We start from the raw sequence: 23,543 nt of genomic DNA, 5'->3' as shown, positions 1-23,543 counted from the left end.
TTATAGTTTAGGATTAAATCATTTCAAAGTCCAAATTCGTCAAATTTAAATATGGTTAACCTTTTATTATCTGCTACCAGGAGATGATATGTTCAAATGCACATGTATCAAAAGGCTTTATTTATAATTAAAATATTTATTAAATTTTTTTTTTAATATATTACATAATAAGATTGTGCACTGCAAATTTCTTAATTATGGGGGCATTTTTTGGAATTGAAAAAACTTGTATTCCGTCTCTCTCTTTCTCTCATAATAATTGCAAAGAAATGTCAACATTTTCTTTTTCCAAAGGAAAATAAATATTTTATTTAATGGTGGGATCCACATACCCATACCCACCGCAGGTAAGTGGAATTTCATGCAATGCGACAGCAAACAAATAATAATATATGATTCAACAATCCATTCAAAAAAGATGGCTTTCTTCTTCTTCTTCCCATTTCATACCCATTTGTCTCTGCAACCTGAAATCCAACTAAAGATTTGAGGTTTTTTCTTTGGTTTAAGAAACAATAATTAGTTTCATGTCGAGAGCTTACGTGTTCGCCATCTTTTTATGGTCTATTGTTCATCTCTTATACCTACTTCAGAGATCTCAAGCTCAAACTACTACAGACCCGTCACAAGGTACCTCTCTCTCTCTCTCTCTTTCTAAGTGTTTTTCAAGGACATCCGTCCGATTATGATGTTTTGGACATGATTTTAATCTGGGAAGCAAATCTTGGCGGGCCCACAGAGAAGGGCTTGATCTTTGTTGGGCATATTTAGTTTTGTTAAACCACTGATGTCCTCGAGATTCACATATCATTTAGATGGATTTTTTTTATATGCATCTCCTCATATCTTGACTTTTGACCATCTTATCGATGGGGAATGGGATGCATAGACACATAATTCTTCGAATTATGGACCAATCGATTAATTCAATGAAATGAAAGATTACCTTTCCATTTAAAAAAAATAAAAAATTGCCACAACATTAAAAAAGAAAATGTGATTTGTTGAATATTTTGGTATGTATACTGTCATGGTAAAATTTTCTAAAACTTAATTTTTTTTTTTTTTTTTAACAATTAAAATTATTATTTGCAAAAGTCAATATTTTGAAAATTGGTTTAATTGGTGAACCACTTGTTTTTGTGAGTGTTCACTTTTCATAAGATAAATAAAGCCAATACAAATTTTAAAACATGTCATGTGGAAAAGAAACAAGAGTTTGGTAGGATTAGATTTCCTAAGAATCCATTTCACATGGAGTCATTCTAATTTCAATTATGTATGATTAGTTTACTTTTGTAAAACTAGTGTGGACGCATAAACAAATCAATGACCAATAAACTTGGGATATAGTTTGAATTCACAAAGTTTCTTCCTAAAAGTCAGTGTCAACTTTTTCACATGCTACTTTCTTCTAATTTCCTTTTTATTGGAACCGATTAGAGTTGTGTTTAAAATGGAACCGAATCAATAGGAATTAGAACGGTTAGGTTCTATTCAATGGGTACCCAGAACCAATTTACTTTGTCATTTTCATATTATGGATGCTTTACGATTTTTTTTTGAACATTTTAAAATTAATACATTTTACATAAGAGCTCTTCAAAATTTTCACATAAACCATGTATTAGAGCTTTAAATGGGTAATCTTTTCTAAGAGTTTATTATTTATTTAAGAAAATAAATTTTAATTTGTGAAAAAATTAAATTGTAATTAAGTTGATTTGAAATATTTTTTTCCTTATTTGATTCTTAAGAATCAGAACTAATGGGTATCTACATCTTTTGGGGTCTTGGTTCCACTTATTTTAGAATTGGAATCAAAACCAACAACTGAATTGGAACCAATCCCTTGGCAACCTTAGGCTTAAGAGATCAGTTATTTTGGTGATAAAATTCAAGGGATTTTGATTAGATGTTGAATAAAAGGTTGCATGGACCGAAAGATCATGTAAAGTCTGGACCGAGCTTTTCATAAAATTTAATGCTCTACATGTGGTGTTAGATGGTATTTTGAGTATATATGATCTCATCTATATACATATATATGGGTTAGGTTCTGCAGTCAACTTTGGGGAGCCACTTCTAACCACTGTTGATGGGGTTAGAAGTTTCAGATTGGGTTGATTTTTTGTGAGGATGATCTCCTCATCATAGAGATCATCCTCATGACAAATCAGCCCAATTCGAAACTTTTAAGCCATATAGGACAAATGCGTTGGTTCCGTGTTGTCTCCTTAATGTTGGTTGCCGAACCTGACCCATAAAATAATGTTTAGTTTTGTTAAAGAGTAAGTTACAATTTTTTTTCAATTATTAATTTAATACAATGAAGGAGTTACTAGAGATATCATTGTTTCTACATATTGGGATGGGATGGGATGTGCGCTTAATATGTAATATGTAAATGTAGCGAGAGCTTTAAATAGGATGTTTGAACGTTGGGGAATTTCGGCTCCAAAACAGTGGAACATAAGCGGAGATTTGTGCAGTGGTAGCGCTACAGACTCATCAAGTCTCGACAGCAACGAAGTCAATCCTGCCATTAAATGCGATTGTTCTTTCAACAACACTTGCAACATTATTGGATTGTAAGAAAGAAATCTCCCCTTTTAATCTTTTCATATATATATATTTTTTCTGTTTCTGCGATTTTTAATCTTTCCCCCAAAATGTTTCAATATTCTTTTTATTTTTTTTTATCTCTCATCACTTGAATTGATTTAGTCTTTTTTTTTTTTTTTTCTGCGGTTAGGGGCACCCACCTTATATTAATAAGGGTGCCAATGAATTATTGAAAACTTAAGTTTTACCTTGATTAGAGCACCCCACCTAGGTCGACACGTTCATGTCGACATGGAAGGAGGCATGTCCACATGGACATGCCTCCAAAAGATTTTTTGGCTTATGTTGACATTGACCAAACATTGAGGGTGCTCAAATCATAAAAATAAGTCCCGTGGGTGCCCTTACTAAGAATTGGGGTGCCTTTAACATGGGCCTTTTTGTTTTTTTCTCTCATTTTTCAGTTGATCTTCTGCAGCCCTATTTTAATGTTAATGATATTTGATTGATTTTGGTGGGATTTAGGGTAAAAAAAAAAGTTTTTTTATTGGGTAATTAAGAGACTCTTCCATGTTTTGTTTAATATTTGAGGTACCCTTGTGTTTTTGAGCTGATGACATGCCACCTTGAACTTGATCTTCTTTGATGGACTAATTGGAAGTGATGTTAATACCCCGTCTTCAACCTTTAGTAACATACATCTTTCTTCTCAAAATCAGTCATCTTAAACCTCTAATTGCGTGATAATTTTTTGATTGGTACCTCTTCAACCTTACAATTCTATCTGCTTCTGTTACCACCTATCTAACTTTATAGACTAAATTATCTAAAAAAGTAACATTCTTGATGAAATTCTCTTAGTATGTACATGTTTTATATAGAAAAAAGATTTGATCTAAAGAATTCTAACTCTATCCATCCATATGGTGGATTATTATTGTAAACTAAACTTATTGCAAAACAAAATCTGAAAACTAAACTCCTAAAAGATTGGAATCTAACTATAGTTATGAAAGGATTGTGACAATGTTGCCTGCTTCAATTCCACTTGTCCTCAACTCACAAAGGATGGAAAGCGAATAGTAAATTCGTGATACGACTCCCATGTGGCATCCTCCTCTAATTGCCCTTTCTATTGAACCAGTACTTTGGTGACAACTTGGTTATTGTGTCGAGAATTCCCTGATCCAAGATTTTGCTAGTTGACCAGATCATAGATCCAAGATTAGAAATTGGGGCCAAGGTGGTAGAGGACGGCTCCAAATCACCAATTTTTCTCTTTTAAATGAAGCCAAGCTTGTAGGCCACCTATTGATTAAAAAAAAAAGTTTGTAGGCCACCTTGACTATATGAGCGAGAACTCGAAAATGATCATAATAACGTGGAGCCAATTCGTGGGGACCTTTAACATCCAAGGACCTTTGATGATAGGGTTGTAACTTAAGGAAAACCCAATCACCAATATCAAATTCTTATTTAGTCCGATGCTTGGAGCTTCGTGTGAGATGGGGGCCGAATGTAGGTTATCTTCGAGAAACTTAAAAGTTTGTCATGATCACAAAGTGCCAAATTGTCTGTATGAACATTAGTTGACCCAAGAATATAAGCTTCAATACATGGAGGTGGTTGCCCATATGCAACTTGAAAGGTGTCATCTTGAGAAAACCGTGTTGTACCAAAACTCCGCCAAAGGAAGCCATTTCGTTTGCTAATGAGGATGATGTCAAGCAAATCACCAAATGTATTGTTCAACTGACCTATTGACAACTTTTGTCTTTCCTTCAGATTGTGGGTGATAAGCGGTGCTTCGACATAATTGAGTGCCTTTGAGATCAAAATAAGAATCACAAAATTGGCTTATAAATATTGGGCTCCTACCACTGACAATAGATTTAGGCACGCAATGTAATTTGACAAAGTCTCACACAAACAATACTACTACAACATAGGCTGTATAAGGATGAGAAAGTGGAGAAAAATGCAGTCCTTACTAAAATGATCATTAAACTCCATTATTGAAGTTTTTGTTGGAAACATCTGCAGTTTTTTCCAGATTTTTGTGACCAAGTGGGTCTATTTGAGCTACGATTTAAGTGAGTCCCAAAATTTATTTGAAGCGGGACCACTTGGAAACTTATTATTCTCATTGAACAGAATAATTTTATGTATTTAGTTATCAAAAATCCATTTTGGGTGAATGAGAAATCGGCTCCAAACAACCCCTACTAGTCATGGTTTGTTGTATGTAGTTTGTATACCTATTGAGTTTATTAGTGAAACTCTTTAGTTCCACATCGGATAGGAATAAGAAATTTGTCTAGTTCTTATATAGAACTTCTCATATCAATTAAGTGAATCTGAGAGAGAGAGAGAGAGAGACTTGGATAAGCCCACGCATGTGCACAAGAGGCCCATGGGCTCACTAAGGATTTAATTCATTGGTCTAAAAAATCCTTAATGAGTGTGTGAGCACACGATGCGTGCGCAGGGGGGATGCAAATTTCGATAATTTGGCTTCACGTGGGTGTACGCGATGGACACCTCTTGATTTCCATGGGTGCCTGTTCGTCCAGTGAGGACACTTTTGGTTTTGGGTTGTCTCTTAAGAGACACTTTTCCTTTTCCAAGAGACATTATGTCTCTTAGAATCTTCTGTTTTCAAGAGATACCATGTCTCTTAATATTCTATAAATAGGTCATTTCGACCTTAGTTTTTCTCATTCAAAAATTTCTCTTCTTTGTTGCTTTAACGTGCTTGTATTCTAATTTCTCGTCTGCATTCTTTGAGAGTACAAACTTAGCATTCGGTTTGTTAGACGTGTAGATTGTAGTGCTGTCTCTGCACGTGTGATCGTTGTATCCTGGGAGACAATTGTTCATTGATCCGTGGGCACCAAGTTGCGGGAACAAAATTGTCTTAAGGACATCGTGTTCAACATTAGCCTTGGTCAATTTTTATTTTGTTCAATTCTCCGATATCTACTAGATAACATTCTTAAGACAATTTTGTTGTTCTTTTTATTTTGTTTTCACAAATTAAAAAAATGAATCACCAAGAAAAATGAATTTTGTCGAGAAATTTAATGGCTCGGATTTCAAGCATTGGCAACAAAAAATGTTGTTTTATTTGACAACAGTAAATTTAGCCACATTTTTTTAAGAAGATGCTCCTATTCTTAAGGAGAACGAATCAGATAGTACAACTGTTGCTGCTATTGAAGCATGGGAACATTTTGATTTTCTATGTAGGAATTATATCCTCAACGGATTGGATAACACACTGTATAACGTATACAGTCCAATCACTACTGCAAAAGAACTGTGGGAATCCTTAGACAACAAATATAAGATAGAAGATGCCGGATATAAGAAGTTTGTAGTCGGCAGATTCTTATATTATAAAATGTTGGATTCCAAACTAGTTATAAATACAGTCCAAGAACTTCAGATTATCTTGTATGAAATTCATGCAGAAGGCATGTCTATCAGTGAATCATTTCAAGTGGCATCGGTAATTGAAAAATTATCGTCATCTTGGAGAGACTTCAAAAATTATTTGAAGCACAAACACAAATAGATGGAGCTCGAAGACTTGATAGTGAGGTTAAGGATTGAGGTAGACAACCGAATGAGTGAGAAATGGGCGAAGAATAACTACTTTGAATCCAAGGCCAATGTGGTGGAAGTTAAATGGCTTAAGTTGAACTCTCACAACAAAGAGAGGAAAATCTCTACTCTGGGTCCTAAAGGCAAGGACTTTAAAAAATTCAAGGGAAACTGTTTTTTTTGCAACAAACTTGGACATCGAGCTAAGAACTACCGCAAACTCAAGGAGCAGGATTCATCGAAGAATAAATTTTTTCAAGCTCAGTTGACTGAAGTAGAGAATCTTGTTGCAGAAGTTTTTGATATCAACCTCTCTGCAGTTGTCTCTGAAATAAATTTAGTCGGAAATACTAAAGAATGGTGGGTAGACACGGGTTACTCGACACATATGTTCTGACAAAAATTTATTTTCAGAATGTATTAAAACAGAAAAGGATGAACAACTCTTTATGGGCAACTCTTCAACTTCAAGAATTAAAGGTCAAGGGAAGGTGGTGTTGAAATTTACTTCTAGGAAGAGTCTTACATTAAATGATGTGTTGCATGTATCAGACATCCGAAAAAATCTTGTATCCGGATCTTTACTAAGTAAAAAGAGTTTCAGATTGGTATTTGAATCTGATAAATTTGTATTTACTAAAAATGGGTTGTACGTGGGCAAAGGGTATTTGACCGATGGTCTGTTCAAATTGAATGTAATAACGAGTGTACTAAAAAATTCAACTATGAATAAAGAAAATTCTTCTATTTATATGCTTGAGTCCTTCAATGTGTTGCATGATAGATTAGGTCATGTGAATTTTAATGCCTTGCGAAGGTTAATAAATTTAGAATTATTACCTAAATTTCATATTGACCAAAATCATAAATGCGAAACCTATGTGGAGGCCGAATTGACCAAAACACCTTTTCATTCTGTGGAAAGGAATTTTAAACCTCTAGAATTAATTCATAGTGATATCTGTGATTTAAAGTCTGTGCAAATAAGATGTGAGAAGAAATATTTCATTACTTTTATTGATGATTGTACAAAATATTGTTATGTGTATTTGCTAAGGAGTAAAGACGAAGCCTTAGAAATGTTTAAACATTTCTAGGATGAAGTTCAAAATTAACTCAGTCAAACGATAAAGGTAGCAAGAAGTGATAGAGGAGGTGAATATGAAGCACCCATTGGTGAGTTCTATTTAGAACATGGTATTATTCACCAAACTACCACTCACTATTCACCACAATCTAATGGTGTTGTTGAACGCAAAAATCGAACCTTAAAAGAAATGATGAATACTAAGTTCGTAAGTTCTGGTTTACCCCAGAATTTGTGGGGTGAAGCAATCCTTTCAGCAAATCATATTCTTAACAAAATACCTCACAAGAAATTAGACTAAACTCCATATGAGTTATGGAAAGGTCGAAGACCATTTTATAAATATTTAAAAGTGTGGGGGTGTTTAGTTAAGGTAATGGTTCTTAACCCTAAAAAGGTTAAGATAGGACCAAAAACCATTGATTGTATATTCATTGGTTATGTATATAATAGTAGTGCATATCGATTCCTTGTGCACAAATCTGACATTCCCGACGTTCATGAAAATACTATTATTGAGTCAAGGAATGCTTCATTTTTTGAGAATATTTTTCCTTGTAAAAAAATACAAGTAATAAGTTCTCATAAAAGAACTTATGATATTGCGATTACTAATTCACAAGGCAATATAGACCAAAAATCCATAGAAAATGAAGATGAGCCTAGACGCAGTAAGAGAGCTAAAGTGACTAAGTCATTTGGTCTTGTTTTTTTAACTTTTTTGTTAGAAAATGTACCTCAAACTTTTAAGGAAGCCATGTCTATACCTGAAGCACCTTATTAGATAGAGGCCGTGAATAACGAAATTGATTCAATTTTGCAAAATCATACTTGGGAATTTGTGGATCTTCCACCAGGCAGCAAGCCTATAGGTTACAAATAGATCTTCAAAAAGAAGATGAAACCTGATGGTTCCATAAACAAGTACAAGGCAAGACTTGTTTCCAAAGGGTTCAAACAAAAAGAAGGCTTGAACTATTTTGACACATTCACCAATTACAAGAATAACTTGCATTCGCATGTTGATAGCTATTGCAGCGTTGCATAAGCTAGAGATACATCAAATGGATGTTAAAACCACTTTTTTAAATGGTGAATTAAATGAAGAGATTTATATGGAACAACTACAAGGTTTTACTGTCAAAAGACAGGATAATAAGGTCTGCAGACTTGTTAAATCACTTTATGGATTAAAACAAGTATCTAAACAATAGCATGAAAATTTTGACAGTGTAATGTTGTCAAATGGTTTCAAAATAAATGAGTGTGACAAATGTGTTTACCTTAAGAGCATTGAAGATGCTTATGTCATTGTTTGCCTTCATGTTGATGATATGTTAATTTTAGGAATTAAGAAAAATATCATCAAGTCAACAAAGAAAATGTTGACCAATAAGTTTGAAATGAAAGACTTAGGTGTTGTGGATGTTATACTAGGTATAAAAATTAGTAGAACATCAGAAGGACTTGTATTATCTCAGTCACATTAAATTGAGAAAATACTTAAGAAATTTAATCAATTTGATTGTAGTCTTGTTAAAACACCAGTAGAAGTTAATTTTCATTTGAAGAAAAATACTGGTGAGAGTATCTCTCAATTAGAGTATTCTCGTATAATGGCAGTTTAATGTATCTCATGAACTGCACAAGGCCAAACATTGCTTACTTAGTTGGCAAACTGAGTAGATATACAAGTAATCCAGGATCAGATCACTAGAAGGCATTAGTCAGGGTTTTAAGATACTTAAAATTTACTCAGGACTATGGGTTGCACTACACTAGATATCCAGCGGTACTTGAAAGATATTGTGATGCCAATTGGATATCAGATTCTGAAGAATTAAAATCCACAAGTGGATATATTTTCACACTTAGAGGTGCAGCCGTTTCTCGAAAATCTTCTAAGCAGACGTGTATAGCCTGATCCACCATGGAATCGGAATTTATAGCGTTAGATAAAGTAGGAGAAGAAGCTGAGTGGCTTCGACATTTTTTTAAAGATATTCCATTATGGCTAAAACCTGTGCCTGCCATCTGTGTATATTGTGATAACCAAGTATGATAGCAAGGGCACAAAATAATATTTACAATGGTAAGTCTCGACATATTCGTCGTAGACACAATACTGTTAAGCAGTTGCTCTCGAATGAAGTTATTTCCATTGATTATATAAAATTTAAGGAAAACCTCGCGGATCCGCTTACTAAAGGTTTAAGAGAGAAAATATACATTACATCGAGGGGAATGGGATTAAATCTTACACAATCTAGGTTCAATGGGACAACTAGTTGTGTGTGACTCACCAGTAGTACTAAGGAGAAACCCTCTTACCCACTCCTATGATGTAACGGTGCTGCCTATAACGATTTTTTAGGGTAATTTTTTCTTTTAATGATGCTTATAACTTAATTCTCAAGTGGGATATAGCAGGGTACTCTTAATAGGAATCACCAATGTGAGTGTGAAGTTGGGCCACTTCCATGAGAATTTATAAAGGCTAAAATTCTCTATAGCACTCATGAATCCAGGAATGTTCAGGGCCAAAATAAACATAACCGTGAGAACCGACTATGTCAGGAAAGGAACTATTTGAATTCTATTGTCTTGATTTACACTTAAGGTTGAACAGCTCAAGACATCGTGTTCACTGTTTAACTAGTAAATCCTATAGTTTTTACTAGGGAAGGTTCAAAGCCACAAGCTACCTATCCCGATGTAGTGTCTTTCCTATTTGTTTTGTTTTATCATCATTTTACTTGTCGCCGTTTTCATTCATGTGGGGGATTGTTAGAAAAATCTGCAATTTTTTTTTTCCAGATTTTTGTGATCGAGTGGGTCTATTTGAGCTACAATTTAAGTGGGTCCCACAATTTATTTGAGGCGGGACTACTTGGAAACTTATACTTCTCATTGAAGAGAATAATTTCATGTACTTAGTTATCAAAAATCCATTTTGGGTGAATGAGAAATCGGCTCCAAACAACCCCTACTAGCCATGGTTGTTTGTAGAACTATTGAGTTTATTAGTGAAACTTTTTACTCCCACATCGGATAGGAATAAGAAATTTGTCTAGTTCTTATATAGAACTTCTAATATCACTTCAGTGAATATGATAGAGAGACTTGGATAAGCCCACACACGCGCACAAGGGACCCATGGGTTCAAGAAGGAATCCATTGGTCCAAAAAATCCTTAATGCGTGTGCGGACACACGATGTGCATGTAGGGGGGGTGCAAATTTCGACAATTTGACTTTACGTGGGTGCGCGCGACGAACACCTCTTGATTTCCATGGGTGCATGTTCGTTCTGTGAGAACACCTTTGGTTTTGGGTTGTCTCTTAAGAGACACTTTTCCTTTTCCAAGAGACATTATGTCTCTTATAATCTTTTGTTTTCAAGAGACACCATGTCTCTTAATATTCTATAAATAGGTCATTTCGAAATTAGTTTTTTTCATTCAAAAATTTCTCTTCTTTGCTGTTTTAACGTGCTTGCATTCTAATTTCTTGTCTGCATTCTTTGAGAGTACATATTTAGCGTTCGGTTCGCTAGACGTATAGATTGTAGTGCTTCCTCTGCACGTGTGATCATTGTATCTTAGGAGACAATTATTCATTGATCCGTGGGCACCAAGTTGCGGGAACAAAATTGTCTTAAGGACATTGTGTTCAACACAAGCCTCGGTCAATCTTTATTTTGTTCAATTCTCGGGTATTTACCGGATAACAGTTTTATGGCTTTTAGGAGGAAGGCCATCTACAAAATCCATTGACACATCAGTCCAAACTTCTGAGGGAGTGGGTAGGGCCTATAACAATTCAGGAGGGGCCACTGCTTCAGACTTATTGCGTTGGCAAACCGCACATTCTGCCACAAACTTTTTAATAGCATGCTTCATTCATCACCAATAAAAATTCATAGAGATCCTTTTATATGTCGGTAAAAATCCTGGATGTCCACTTATTGGGGATGCATGAAACTCCTATAAGATTTTTCGTATGCTATTGGAGAAGATGCCAATAGCATGACCTGCCCCTTGTATTTGAGAATATCCTTATCAACGCATAAGAATGAACAAATGATGGATTGTTCTTTAACTTTTAATAATGATGCTAAAATCAAGATCTAGTAAACAAGACTTGGATATTGCTAAAATTGCAGAGAAAATTGGAATCGATAAAATATGGAGCTCAACAAGCTCTCCTCTGCAAGAAAGTGCCTCAGTAATATTGTTTTCCTTTCCTTGATGATAGACTATCTCATAGTCATACCTTAAAAGTTTGGCGAGTCATTTCTGTTGACCCATGGTGATCAAACGTTGCTCCAAAAAGTATTTAATGGTCCTATGATCGGTCAGAATTTTGAAATTTTGCCCTAACAAATAAGGCCGCCACTTGGAAATTGCAAATATGATAGCCAATATCTCCTTATCATAGATAGATAGACTGAGATGACTCCTTGATAGAGCCTTCAAAGAAGTAGGTTTTGACCAATTAATCATACAATTAATCTCAGAAGGGTCGACCTATATTAGCAGAAATAATATGACCCAAATACTCTACAGAGGAACTAGCAAATATGCATCTTGATTTTTTAGCATTGAGCATATGTTCCCGAAGAGAGTGTAGAAATAAAGAAAAGTGCTTCAGATGATCATTAAGGTAGGAGCTATAAACAAGATTGTCATAAAAAAAAATGAAAAAAATTTGTGGAGAAAAGGGAGAAAAACTTTGTTCATGAGACTCTAAAACGTGGCTGGAGCATTGAAGCTTATCATGATGATAGTTTGAACATATAGTGGCACCATGAAGCTCATCGATGATAGGAATGGGATAACGATCCTTGATCGCAATACTATTTAAGGCATGATGATCAACATAATCTCTCCATGCACCATCCTTCTTTTTCGCCAATAAAACTGGAAAAGGAGAACGTGCTCATGCTAGGTTGGGTGATGCTAGAATCTCGCATTTTTCAAATCAACCGTTCAATTTCGTTCTTTTGGAAGCGGGAATACCAATAGGGTCTGACACTGGTTGGAGCGCTGCCACGTAACAAAGAAATGCGATTGTCATGACTCATGAGAATGAGACTGGGGCAATCCTATAGGTACTGCGAACACATCAACGAATTTCTCAATTAATGAAATAATAGATGGATCATGAATAGATGTCAAATCTGGAATTGTGTGCATAAGGTATATAAAGAAGCCTTGTTTTTGTTGCATAAAATAATCGATGAAATTTTTTGGTGTGTTGAACTGTGTCGAAATGAGAGACGGAACCTATAAGTTGGATTAGAGAATTGCTTTGGCAAAATTGCATAGTTAACCTACTGAAATTCCAATTGATAATACCAAGGGATCGGAGCCACTCAGTTCCAAGGACCACATCATTGCCACATACATGAAGAATAAAGAAGTCACCGATAAGTGTGCGACCTTGGAGAGCCAAGGGAGCATTGGTGCATCGTCCTGGACTCTGCACAACAGTACCATTGGCGACAGTGACATTAATAGGGTTTGAGTGGCTTATTGAAAAACCACACCTCCTTGCAATATTTTGATGAAGGAAATTGTGGGTTGAGCCAAAGTCAACCAACATTGTGATGGGGCATTTTTCTTTATTATAAATCCTGTTAAATGCATAGTTTCCAGTCGTTGAGTACCAATCATTGCATTCAATGAAATTTCCAACGATGTTGCAGAAGTATCCTCAGCAACGAAGTCAGATTCAGTTGACCTCAACCTGAATGTCCTCTCTCTCCATGGATGCAACAATATCATGGCCTGGAGGAGCAGCCATTGTCGGAGGATAGAAATGCCCTGATACCAAAGTGATACAACCTATCCAAAATTTATTGACTAAATTATCTAAAAAAGTAATATTATTGCTGAAATTCTCTTCATATGTACAATTTTATATAGAAGAAGATCTGATCTATAGAATCCTAACAGCTCTATCCATCCATACTGTGGATTATTATTGTAAACTGAATCTATTGCAAAAAAAAAAAAAAAACTCTGAAAAATGAACTCCTATTGCAAAACAAACTCCTAAAAGATAGGAATCTAACTATAACTATGAAAGGATCGTAACAACTTCAACCTTCAAACTTAAAGGCAAGATTTGGGACGGTGGAAAAAGATGGAATTTTGGGTAGAATCAAGGATTTTCTACAAAGGAAAACTATGGATTGAAGATAAGGTTGAATATATAGATTAAAGGAATTTATGATAGATATTGAAGAGCTGGAAGATGATGGGTTTTGGGAAGAAAAATCAAGGTTTTTTGGCTACAGGTTGAAGATAGGGTATTTAGGACAGTTTGCAAGGATAGGGTATTTAGAACAAGGTCAAGGGGTTCATGTCATCAGTTTGAAAACATAGGGCACATCTCAAATATTCACCACTGTGGAGGGATATATATCTATATCTATATATATATATATATATATATATATATATATATAGGGGAAATGTTCGGCATCCTACTATTTGCCCTACGTGTTTTGTTCTACATGGATTAGAAGTTTTGGAATGGGCTGATTTTTGGTGAGGATGATACTTCAGCCCCATGTTTACAAGTTGAAGGATCGTGGACTGTCCATTTTTTGTAAACCACTTATGATGGAGTTAGAAGTTTCAGAGTGGGCTGATTTTTGGATGAGGATGATCTCCTCACCAAAAATCAGCCCATTCCAAAACTTCTAACCCGTTTAGGACAAAACACGTTGGGCAAAACGTAGGGTAAATAGCAGGGTGCCGAACATGACCCTATATATGTAGACATCTTTATTTTTAACATTATAACAAGGGAAGGGTGATAATTGTTGATACAATTCCACATTAATTAATATTTAAAAAAATTGAAAAATTACACTTAGGTGAGATTACTGATGCAAATGCATATTAATAAAAATTTTAAATGATAATTCTCTTGCATTATAATAAGTGACACAACACGTTATAAAGCAATACTATCTATTTCAAATGTCTAAACAAAATGTTAATTTCATTATGAAATAATTCTAACCTTACATAAGTACTAACTTTTTTAAGTAACGTGCAAACACACATGCGACCTACTAGTTACTATTATAATGAAAGAAGGGCGAGTAATACTGATTTAAATCCACATTAGTTAATATTTTTAAATTACAAAAATGCTCTTGCATTACAATGATACAAGGGTGAGTAATGTAGGAGCAAATCCATGTTAATTATTGTTTTTAATATTATAAAAGTGTCTTTTTATTAAATTAAATTACACAATACCTTATTAAGCTAGATTATATATCTAAAATTTCTATAAAAAAAATAAAAGTAATTATCAATATAGTTCTAACCTTATACACTATTAATTTTGTAAATCATGTGCAAACACACATGCTACCCACTAGTATAAATAAATCAACTTTTAAGAATTTAAATATTTTTATTCTATAGAAATGATATTTTGTGATTGAACATTTATTAGTCCTGCATACAATAGAGACTATTATTTAAATATTAATTTACATTTTTAAAGTCTATTTAAACCGATTTTAAAGGGTTTGATTGGTTTGTGATGATATTACTTGTACAATCAAGTCCGATCCTCTATTCATTGTTATATTTGTCTATATTTCCATCTTCTTCTTCTTTCAAAGGAAATTAAGTGGATTGGACATAGTTGGAACAATTCCGGAAGAGCTCACGAATTTGACGTTCCTCACCAATCTGTAAGAATACTCTTCTACACATTCACAATGATACTTACATATTCTTGGAAACCATACAACCATTGCAATGTTCACATTTTAGATAACTCCTTTAAAAAAAATAAAATAAAAAAGATTAAATATTAGTACTTGTTTTTCCCCCCTCTATTTCTTGCAGGAATTTGGCTCGAAATTACTTGACAGGTCCCTTTCCTGCATTCATTGGCCGTTTAACTCGCATGTTGTATTTGTATGTTTGCTTCCCTTTTATTTTTAATCTAAAACTCATATATATGTAGCGTTGGGATCAAGAGACAACCTTATTTTGACAATATCCTTTGAAAACCATTGTCCTATATGGGTTAGAAGTTTCGGCTGATTTTTTGTGAGGATGATCTCTACGGTAAGGAGACCATCCTCACAAAAAAAATCAGCCCATCTGAAACTTCTAACCCCATCAAAAGCGATTTACAATTCAACAATACATATTGACGGTCCGTGATTCTTCAACTTGTAAATCACTTTGATTGGGTTAGAAGTTTTAGAATGTGCTGATCTTTTTAGGAGGATCTCCTCACCATAAAGATCATCCTCACAAAAATCAGCCCAGTGGACAAGTGGTTGTCAAGTAGGTGGTCAAAATAAGGTTGTCTCCTGATCCTGACCCATATACATATAACATGTCTCATGTACTAACTGTTCTATTTTTCTAAATGTCATTAGGACTGTTGGCGCTAATGCATTGTCCGGAAAAGTTCCCAAGGAACTTGGAAACCTTAAAGATCTAATGTCACTGTAAGCCATACCTAATTCTACCTTTTTTGGTTTTTCTATTTTTTATTTTTGTTGAAATATTTTGGTTTTTGCAATTTGAATGCTTCTAGTGCAAGTCATATATTAGCTGGAAGTTTGCATGTAATATTAGCTGTTAGTGATCAACCAATGCTTGGAAACTAGACTATGATTAATGAGCTGCCTTTTGGATAGTTTGTGGACCATAACATGCATGGCCATATAATCCCTCGTCATGTTCTGGAATGTCAAAGTTGTAGTTAATAGTCAATCCGTGTTTATTATGATGAATTTATCCAATTTTGTTTTGTTTTTGTAGGTCTTTTACTGAAAACAACTTCTCAGGTTCACTCCCTTTAGAGCTTGGGAATTTGAGAAAGTTGGAACAACTGTAAGTCTAAATTTAATTATTAACCTTTTTAAGGTCTCTTCCTTCCAAAAAGTGTTGTAAATTATGTAAAAGTTGGGAATTTTTCCAATGATTTTTAGTAGGAAATAAAATCCCCAGAAACTCTACCTCAATTTCCTACATAAAGAAGAGGAATTATCTAACAGAGTTAACCTTTTTGCAAATGGTAGAAAATAGTAACTGGAGTTAAAATGTTCATTAGAGGAGCTTTTGTGTGATTGGAAGAACTACAAAAGAAAAATAGTTGATCGGTTTTAGAAACATGATTTGGTATCTTATCATTTGTTAAACTATGTTGGAAAGTGTTGCAATGTGTACATAAGCTGAAATTATCATTAGTTAAAACAATTTCCAATTGTTAGATTTTGGCAAAATGATTAGAATGCTCATTACGCATAGAATACGGCAACATTTGATATTTTTAGCCTCCTAAGGTAGATACTATATTTTGAAATACTTTTTTTTGGATCCCATTAATAAAATAATATTAACAAATAATTTTAGAAAAATTCACATCCATCTTAAGTACACTAATTGCAAAATAAGTACAATAAGTGTATAAGAAGTACAAATTAAGTACAATAAACCTTTTGAAGCATAATAACTACAAATAACAAAACCCGATCTTAGAGACCGGGACCGTAACTTGTTAATTCCCCATCCTCCCCACGGTTTAAAAACTCATCTGAGATCAAGATGACTCGTCCAATATTTTTAAAATATTGGCCGAGTGAATTGGGTTTTGTATGTTTTTGTATTTTGTATGAAATAGTTATTTTTTAATGATTTAAATATCTGTTATCTATCTAAAAATATATTTTGTGATTGATCTACTAGTTCACTCTATAATATATATATATATATATATATATATATATATGGTGAGGAGATCATCCTCACTAAAAATCAGCCCATTCTGAAACTTCTAACCCCCTTAAAAAAGGTTACAAACTAATGTTTAAAAATTGACAGTTCACGATTATTCAACTTATAAATTAGGGTTACAAATTTCAGAATGGGATGATTTTTTGTGTGGATGGTCTCCTCACTATAGAGATCATCCTGACAAAAATTCATCCCATTCCATAACTTTTAGCCCATATAGGAAAAAAACACCTTGGCTAGGATTTTGGCAAAAGAACACTACCCTATATATTGAAAGTGCCCTCGATCCGCGGGGTGTGCGGATCCGCTTTTGATTTTGAGGTTAGGGAGTCGCCACCTAGTTATTACAATCTAGGAACCCAAAATATTGACTCTAAATAGATGAAAGTAACTAATCTACGAATAAAAAAGAGACTATGGTCTAGAGATCACGTTACGGGGTTGTAAGGTGTTAGGCACCAACCCCGCCCAGCAAACGCTGGTCTCTACTAATTCCCAAAAAAAGGGTTACATTGCTAAAAGACCTTAAATAAATAAAACAAATAATAAAAATAAAAATAAAATAAAAAAATATAACTAGATGATCGCAATGATTTATTTCCTCAGAGCTGGCGGAGAGACTCCTCGTATGAGATTTCTTACTTTGCTTCCGTCACTGGATCCGCTTCTGATCTCCAAGATGAAGTATATTCTTCCTAGATTTGAGTGTTTCCCGAATTTTGATGGATCTGAGTGTTTTTGAAGGGTTTCTGGGTGTTTTTAAGCAAAACTTGGGTTTGGATGATAGGTAAGGGGTTAGGGCTTCAAAATAAGGGTTTGGGGAAGGATGGGGAGACCTTTTGACCTACTTTTCCAAGGGTTTTCTTTGACATTGAAAGCGCCCTCGATCCGCGGGGTGCGCGGATCTGCTTTTGACCCTTGAGGTTTGGGAGTCGCCACCTAGTTGTTGTGGTCTAGGAACCAAACTGACTCTAACATGGATAAAAAGAACTAATCTACCATAAAAAATCTGAATTCGGGGATCAAGTTACGGGGTTGGAAGGTGTCACGCACCAACCCCGCCCGGCCAAAGCCGGTCTCTACTAACTTCCCAAGTAAATTACATTGCTAAAACCTAGATAAAAATAAATATAAAAAAAATACATACCTTTCCGATAGCAAGGATTTTATTCCCTCAGATCTGACAAAAAGAGCTCCTTGTACTGTACTCCCTTACTTCGTTCTGTCTCCGGATTTGACTTCGGATCTCATAGATCAAGGTATCTTCTTGTTTCTAAATCTGAACTCTTCAAGTTTGTTACGGATTTAGGGATATTTTTGGAGGGATTTTAGGTGTTTTCTAGACTAAAATTGAAGGGGGGATGTTAGGTAAGGAGTTGGGGCTCCAAAACTAGGGTTTACGGGGGGCTAGGGGAGCTTCTAGACCTACTTCTCCTAAGGTTTATGATTTGATACGAAAATAGGGTGTGAGCACCTCTATTTATAGAATTTTTTTTTAAGGTTGATTTGGATAGAGTTAGTGTTTAATTAAAAATCTTTTAATTAGAGTTGTGTTTTAGTTAAAATTGTTTTAGGTAGAATTGTGTTTTAATTAGAATTGTTTTAGGTAGAATTGTTTTTAAGTTAGAACTCTATTAGATAGAGTTATTATTTAATTAGAATTCTATTATGACTTTTGGTCTTATTTGATTGACTTTTAATGTTTTGACTTTAGTCTTAATTGATTGACTTTTAATATTTTGACTTCAGTCTTGCTTAATTGACTTTAATTTTGACTTTAGTCTCACTTGATTGACTTTAATACTTTGACTACAGTCTTGCTTGATTGACTTTAAAATTTTGGAGAACCCCCTTCCATTATTTCTTTAATTCCTTGGACCCCCAAATGGAGGGGTCCTTAAAGAAATATCCCACGAACCCTCAACAATTTTACCCGAAAGTCCGATTAATCGATTTTTTAATTCAAAATTTTAAATTAATTTCGTCAATGTTTCACTTTAATTATTTAATATTTTATTTATTAATTTCAGAATTTTTTAATTATGAAAATTGTGAAATTACCGTTTTACCCCCGGAGAGGACTTTTCACGTTTTAAGTCGGTTTTTAATGTTCTAGGATGTTTTAGAATCGATTTTTCGTAAGGAATTTAATGGAAATATTATTTTGTATTATTTATGAAATTTTGTGTGTGAAATGATTGTGAACTTTATGAGGGGCATTTTCGTAATTTTATCAAATTCTGTTAAAATTGGTGAAATGATTTATTTGGTTCCGATTTGTTATTTTATGTGTTTGAGAGAGTTTTCTTAAGCGTAACGTAGGCTCTAGGGTTGTTTTGAGGTTAGGGGTATTTTGGTAATTTGATAATTTTTTAGTGATTTTTATCGTGAAGTTTCTTTTTGTCTGAAAAATGATGATTTCTATGTTTCTGGAGTCGTATTTTCCTAGCGTAGCGTGGTTTCTAAGGTTTTGTTAGTTTGAGATACCTCATCCGGATTTCTGAAACACATCTGGTAACAAAATAAAGCAATGGAATACACATCCATCATTGGGAATCATTGCGATCGGGTTGACGAGTTGATTAATCAGGCGGATGCAAAAATGGGGTGTCTACAGACATGCGAAATTAGGTTGTGGAGGCTCCTATTTATAGATTTTTTTTTTTGGAAGAATTAGGGTTTGATTAGGTCTTCTTTTAGATAAGATAAGATTGTTTAATTAAGGTTTTGACTTAAGTCTTATTTCATTGACTAGGTTTCTTTAGATTAAGATTTTAATTAGGGTTTTGACTTAAGTCTTATGAGATTGACTTGGTCTTTTAAATTAGGTTTTTTGTTAATCTTGCGTACAATGAAAAAATATATTTTTAAGTTTTGTGGAGAACCCCCTAATTATATATTTAATTATTTGGACTCCTAGATGGAAAGGTCTTTTAATAAATATCAAAGGGGCTCCACTTAAATAAGTGGGCAACCATCAACAATTTTGCCTGAGGGCTTGATTGATTAATTTTCTTGGTTCAGATTTTTAAATTAATTTTATTAATGTTTCATTTTACGTTAATCAATGTTTTATTTATTAATTTTGAAATTTAAAATTTTTAAAATTGAAAAATTATTGTTTTGCCCTTGAAGAGAACTTTTGCATTTCAAGTCGTTTTTCTATGTTCTGGGATGTTTTGGAATTGGTTTTTCGTAAGGAATTCTATGGAATTATGGGTTTGTGTCATTTACTAATTTTTTGCATGAAACGATTGTGAACCCCCTCATGGGTATTTTCGTAATTTTATCAAATTTGATGAAAATTGGCGAAATGGTTTATTTGGTTTCACTTTGTTATTTTATGTGTTCGAAAGGGTTTTCCTAAGCATAAGGGGGGCTCTAAGGATGTTTTGATGTTATGGGTATTTTGTTAATTTGGTCGTTTTTTAGTGATTTTTATCGTAAAGTTTCTTTTTGTTTGAAAAATGCTGATTTCTATGTTTTTGGGATTTTATTTTCCTAGCATAGCGTGGTTTCTACAATTTTGTTAGTTTGAGATATGTCATCCGAATTTCTGAAATATATCTAGCAACAAAATAGAGCAGTGGAACATTCATCCATCATTGGGAACCGTTGTAATCAGGTCGACGAGTTGACTAATCAGGCGAGTGCAAAAATGAGGGGTCTACATATATATTTATAATTTTAAAACAATTTGACTCATGAAACAATGTAACCCGGACAAACTCACTATTTTTTTTTTCTATGAATGCGAATTTTATTGATAAAGAGGAAAAAACGTCCTTAAGAAGAAAATACAAGATAAGCTTTGTCACTACAAATAGGATCCCATCTGAATTAAAAATCCTGAAAAAGCAACCCTTTGAACTGCCTAAATTGCTTACACAAAAAGAACACTAAACCAAAAATGCTTATAAGCAAATCTTGAGGCAAGCTATCCTTCCCTTAAAAATCCGGCCATTCCTTTCTGGCCATAAGCCCCAACAAACGGTGAAAACAATGAACTTCCAAAGAAGCTTCTCTCTGCTAGAAAAGGATGAGGATCTCCAACATTGCAAAAAAGAAATAACCGAACGAAGTTGACATCACACAATCTTAAACAACGAAATGAAATGAGACCAAACACAAGGCACTAATTTACAATGGATGAGGAGATGATCCATTGACTCACCGCTTACCTTACACATATAACAATAATCAACAATGAGACTATTAATGGGCGGCTCACAAATAACTATATTTTGAACTCCATACTTCACTAGTTTTGCAAATTTTCAGCATTGTGGATGAGTTCATCTTTATAGATGATTAAGTAGGTCGACAAATTGAAGGTGTTAGCTTGCTAAGTTGGATAAAGTTTGAGTGTTGATACCACAACTTGGGTTCAAAACCCATCTTCACCTTCACCTACTAATTATTAACCACCAACTTGCTTTCTCATAAAAAGGAGTAGGTTGACAAACCTTAATCCTATTTTTTAAATAGGGTCAATTTGTAATAATTGGCTTAAATAATTTTTTATTGGATTAAAAGTTTTGCAATTGAATGTGGTTCCAAACAATTACAATATAAATATAAGTTTAAATTATTTGAGTATTTAAATTTTTAGCTAAGAGATCTACCTTAGGGAGATCCATTAGGTAGTAGGCTCCCTCCTCTCAAAATACACCCATGTGTGATTTATAGACAAACATCTCTGGCAAACTATTCAACATGCAGTTAATACTAAATGATATATGGTCAAATATTTGAATATAAGTCTACCATATCATATATATAGTTGAATTGAGAGGATTAAAATTGATTAGATTAATTAGTCCTAATTAGGCTTTAAAAGGATTACATACTTTGAAAAGAGGAAAAGACTAAAAAGGACACACAGACTAAAACACCTAATAGAAATGCACTCCTCCTCAAGTTGGTGCTGAAAGCTCCCTCGATCCGCGGGGTGCGCGGATTCGCTTTTGACCCTTGAGGTTTGGGAGTCGCCACCTAGTTATTACGGTCTAGGAACCAAATTGACCCTACAATGGATAAAAGAACTAATCTACTATAGAAATCTGAATCCGGGGATCATGTTACGGGGTTGGAAGGTATTAGGCACCAACCCCGCCCGGCCAATGCCGGTCTCTACTTATCCCAAATACATCTACATTGCTAATGACAAACCTAGATTAAAAATAAATAAAAAAATTTACCTTTTGATCTGCAAAAGTGTTATTCCCTCAGATCTGGTGAGAATGGCTCCTTGTACCGTATTCCTTACTTCGTTCTATATCCGAATCTGATTCTTGATCTCCGAGGTAAGGTATCCCCTTCTTGGATCTGGGTACTTCGAATTTGTTGTGGATTTTTGGGATGTTTTTGAGAGGTTTTTAGGTGTTTTTTGGGCTAAAATCGGAGTAGGGGTGTTAGGGAAGGAGTTGGGACTCCAAAATTAGGGTTTTGGGGAGGCTATGGAGGCTTCTTTACCTACTTTTTCTAGGGTTTTTTCTTTGATACGAAAATAGGGTGTGGAGGCTCCTATTTATAAAGTTTTTAGAAGCATTTAGGGTTTGATTAGGGTTTCTTTTAGGGTTTAAATTAGGGTTTTGACTTAGTCTTTAGGGTTTTAGGGTTTTGACTTTAGTCTTATGAGATTGACTTGATTAGTTTAGATTAGGATTTTGATTTAGGGTTTTGACCTTAGTCTTATGAGATTGACTCGATTAGTTTAGATTAGGGTTTTGATTTAGGGTTTTGACTTTAGTCTTATGAGATTGACTTTAATATTTGACTCTAGTCTTACTTAATTGACTTTAATTTTGACTTTAGTCTTGCTTAATTGACTTTAATACCTTGACTTCAGTCTTGCTTGATTTACTTTTAATTTTTGGAGAACCCCCCCTCTGAAATATCTTTAATTCTTTGGACTCCCAAATGGAGGGGTCCTTAAAGAAATATCCCACAAACCCTCAACAATTTTACCCGAAAGTCCGATTGATCAATTTTTTAGGTTCAAATTTTTAAATTAATTTATTAATGTTTTACTTTAATTATTTAATGTTTTATTTATTAATTTCGAATTTTTTAATTATGAAAATTGTGAAATTACCATTTTGCCCTCGGAGAGGATTTTTTACGTTTTAAGTCGTTTTTCAATGTTCTAGGATGTTTTGGAATCAGTTTTTCGTAAGGAATTTAATGGAATGTTGGTTTTTGTCATTTATGAAGTTTTTTGTATGAAATGATTGTGAACTTTATGAGGGGTATTTTCGTAATTTTGTCAAATTTTGTGAAAATTGGCGAAGTGGTTTACTTGGTTTCGATTTGTTGTTTAATGTGTTTGAGTGGGTTTTCCTAAGCGTAATGCAGGCTCTAGGGTTGTTTTGATGTTAGGGGTAATTTGGTAATTTTAGTGATTTTTATCGTGAAGCTTCTTTTTGGTTTGCAAGATGATGATTTCTATGTTTCTGGGGTCGTATTTTCCTAGCGTAGCGTGGTTTCTAAGTT

General features: G+C 34.1%; 1 protein-coding gene across 5 annotated transcripts in view; it reads left to right on the top strand.

The window, feature by feature from the left end:
* Window positions 1-380: 380 nt before the first annotated feature.
* The window catches only part of LOC147388124 (putative LRR receptor-like serine/threonine-protein kinase At1g56140), an 84,827-nt gene continuing 61,664 nt past the window's right edge, over window positions 381-23,543 (top strand). For 3 of the 5 annotated variants that reach the window (XM_086420827.1, XM_086420826.1, XM_086420824.1), the window contains exons 1-6: window positions 382-630; window positions 2,414-2,591; window positions 14,912-14,983; window positions 15,141-15,212; window positions 15,686-15,757; window positions 16,074-16,145. In XM_086420827.1, coding sequence (XP_086276953.1) covers window positions 528-630; window positions 2,414-2,591; window positions 14,912-14,983; window positions 15,141-15,212; window positions 15,686-15,757; window positions 16,074-16,145 — 569 coding nt within the window. In that variant the 5' untranslated portion in view covers window positions 382-527. Of the gene's footprint in view, window positions 631-2,413; window positions 2,592-14,911; window positions 14,984-15,140; window positions 15,213-15,685; window positions 15,758-16,073; window positions 16,146-23,543 lie in introns of all 5 variants that reach the window. The other 2 variants (XM_086420828.1, XM_086420825.1) reach the window with 1 other exon arrangement.

The sequence above is a fragment of the Akebia trifoliata genome, chromosome 13 (assembly GCF_017979445.1).
Source record: "Akebia trifoliata isolate Shusen 1 chromosome 13, ASM1797944v1, whole genome shotgun sequence".
Classification (NCBI taxonomy): Eukaryota; Viridiplantae; Streptophyta; class Magnoliopsida; order Ranunculales; family Lardizabalaceae; genus Akebia; species Akebia trifoliata.
This window is presented reverse-complemented; position numbering and strand designations above follow the sequence as displayed.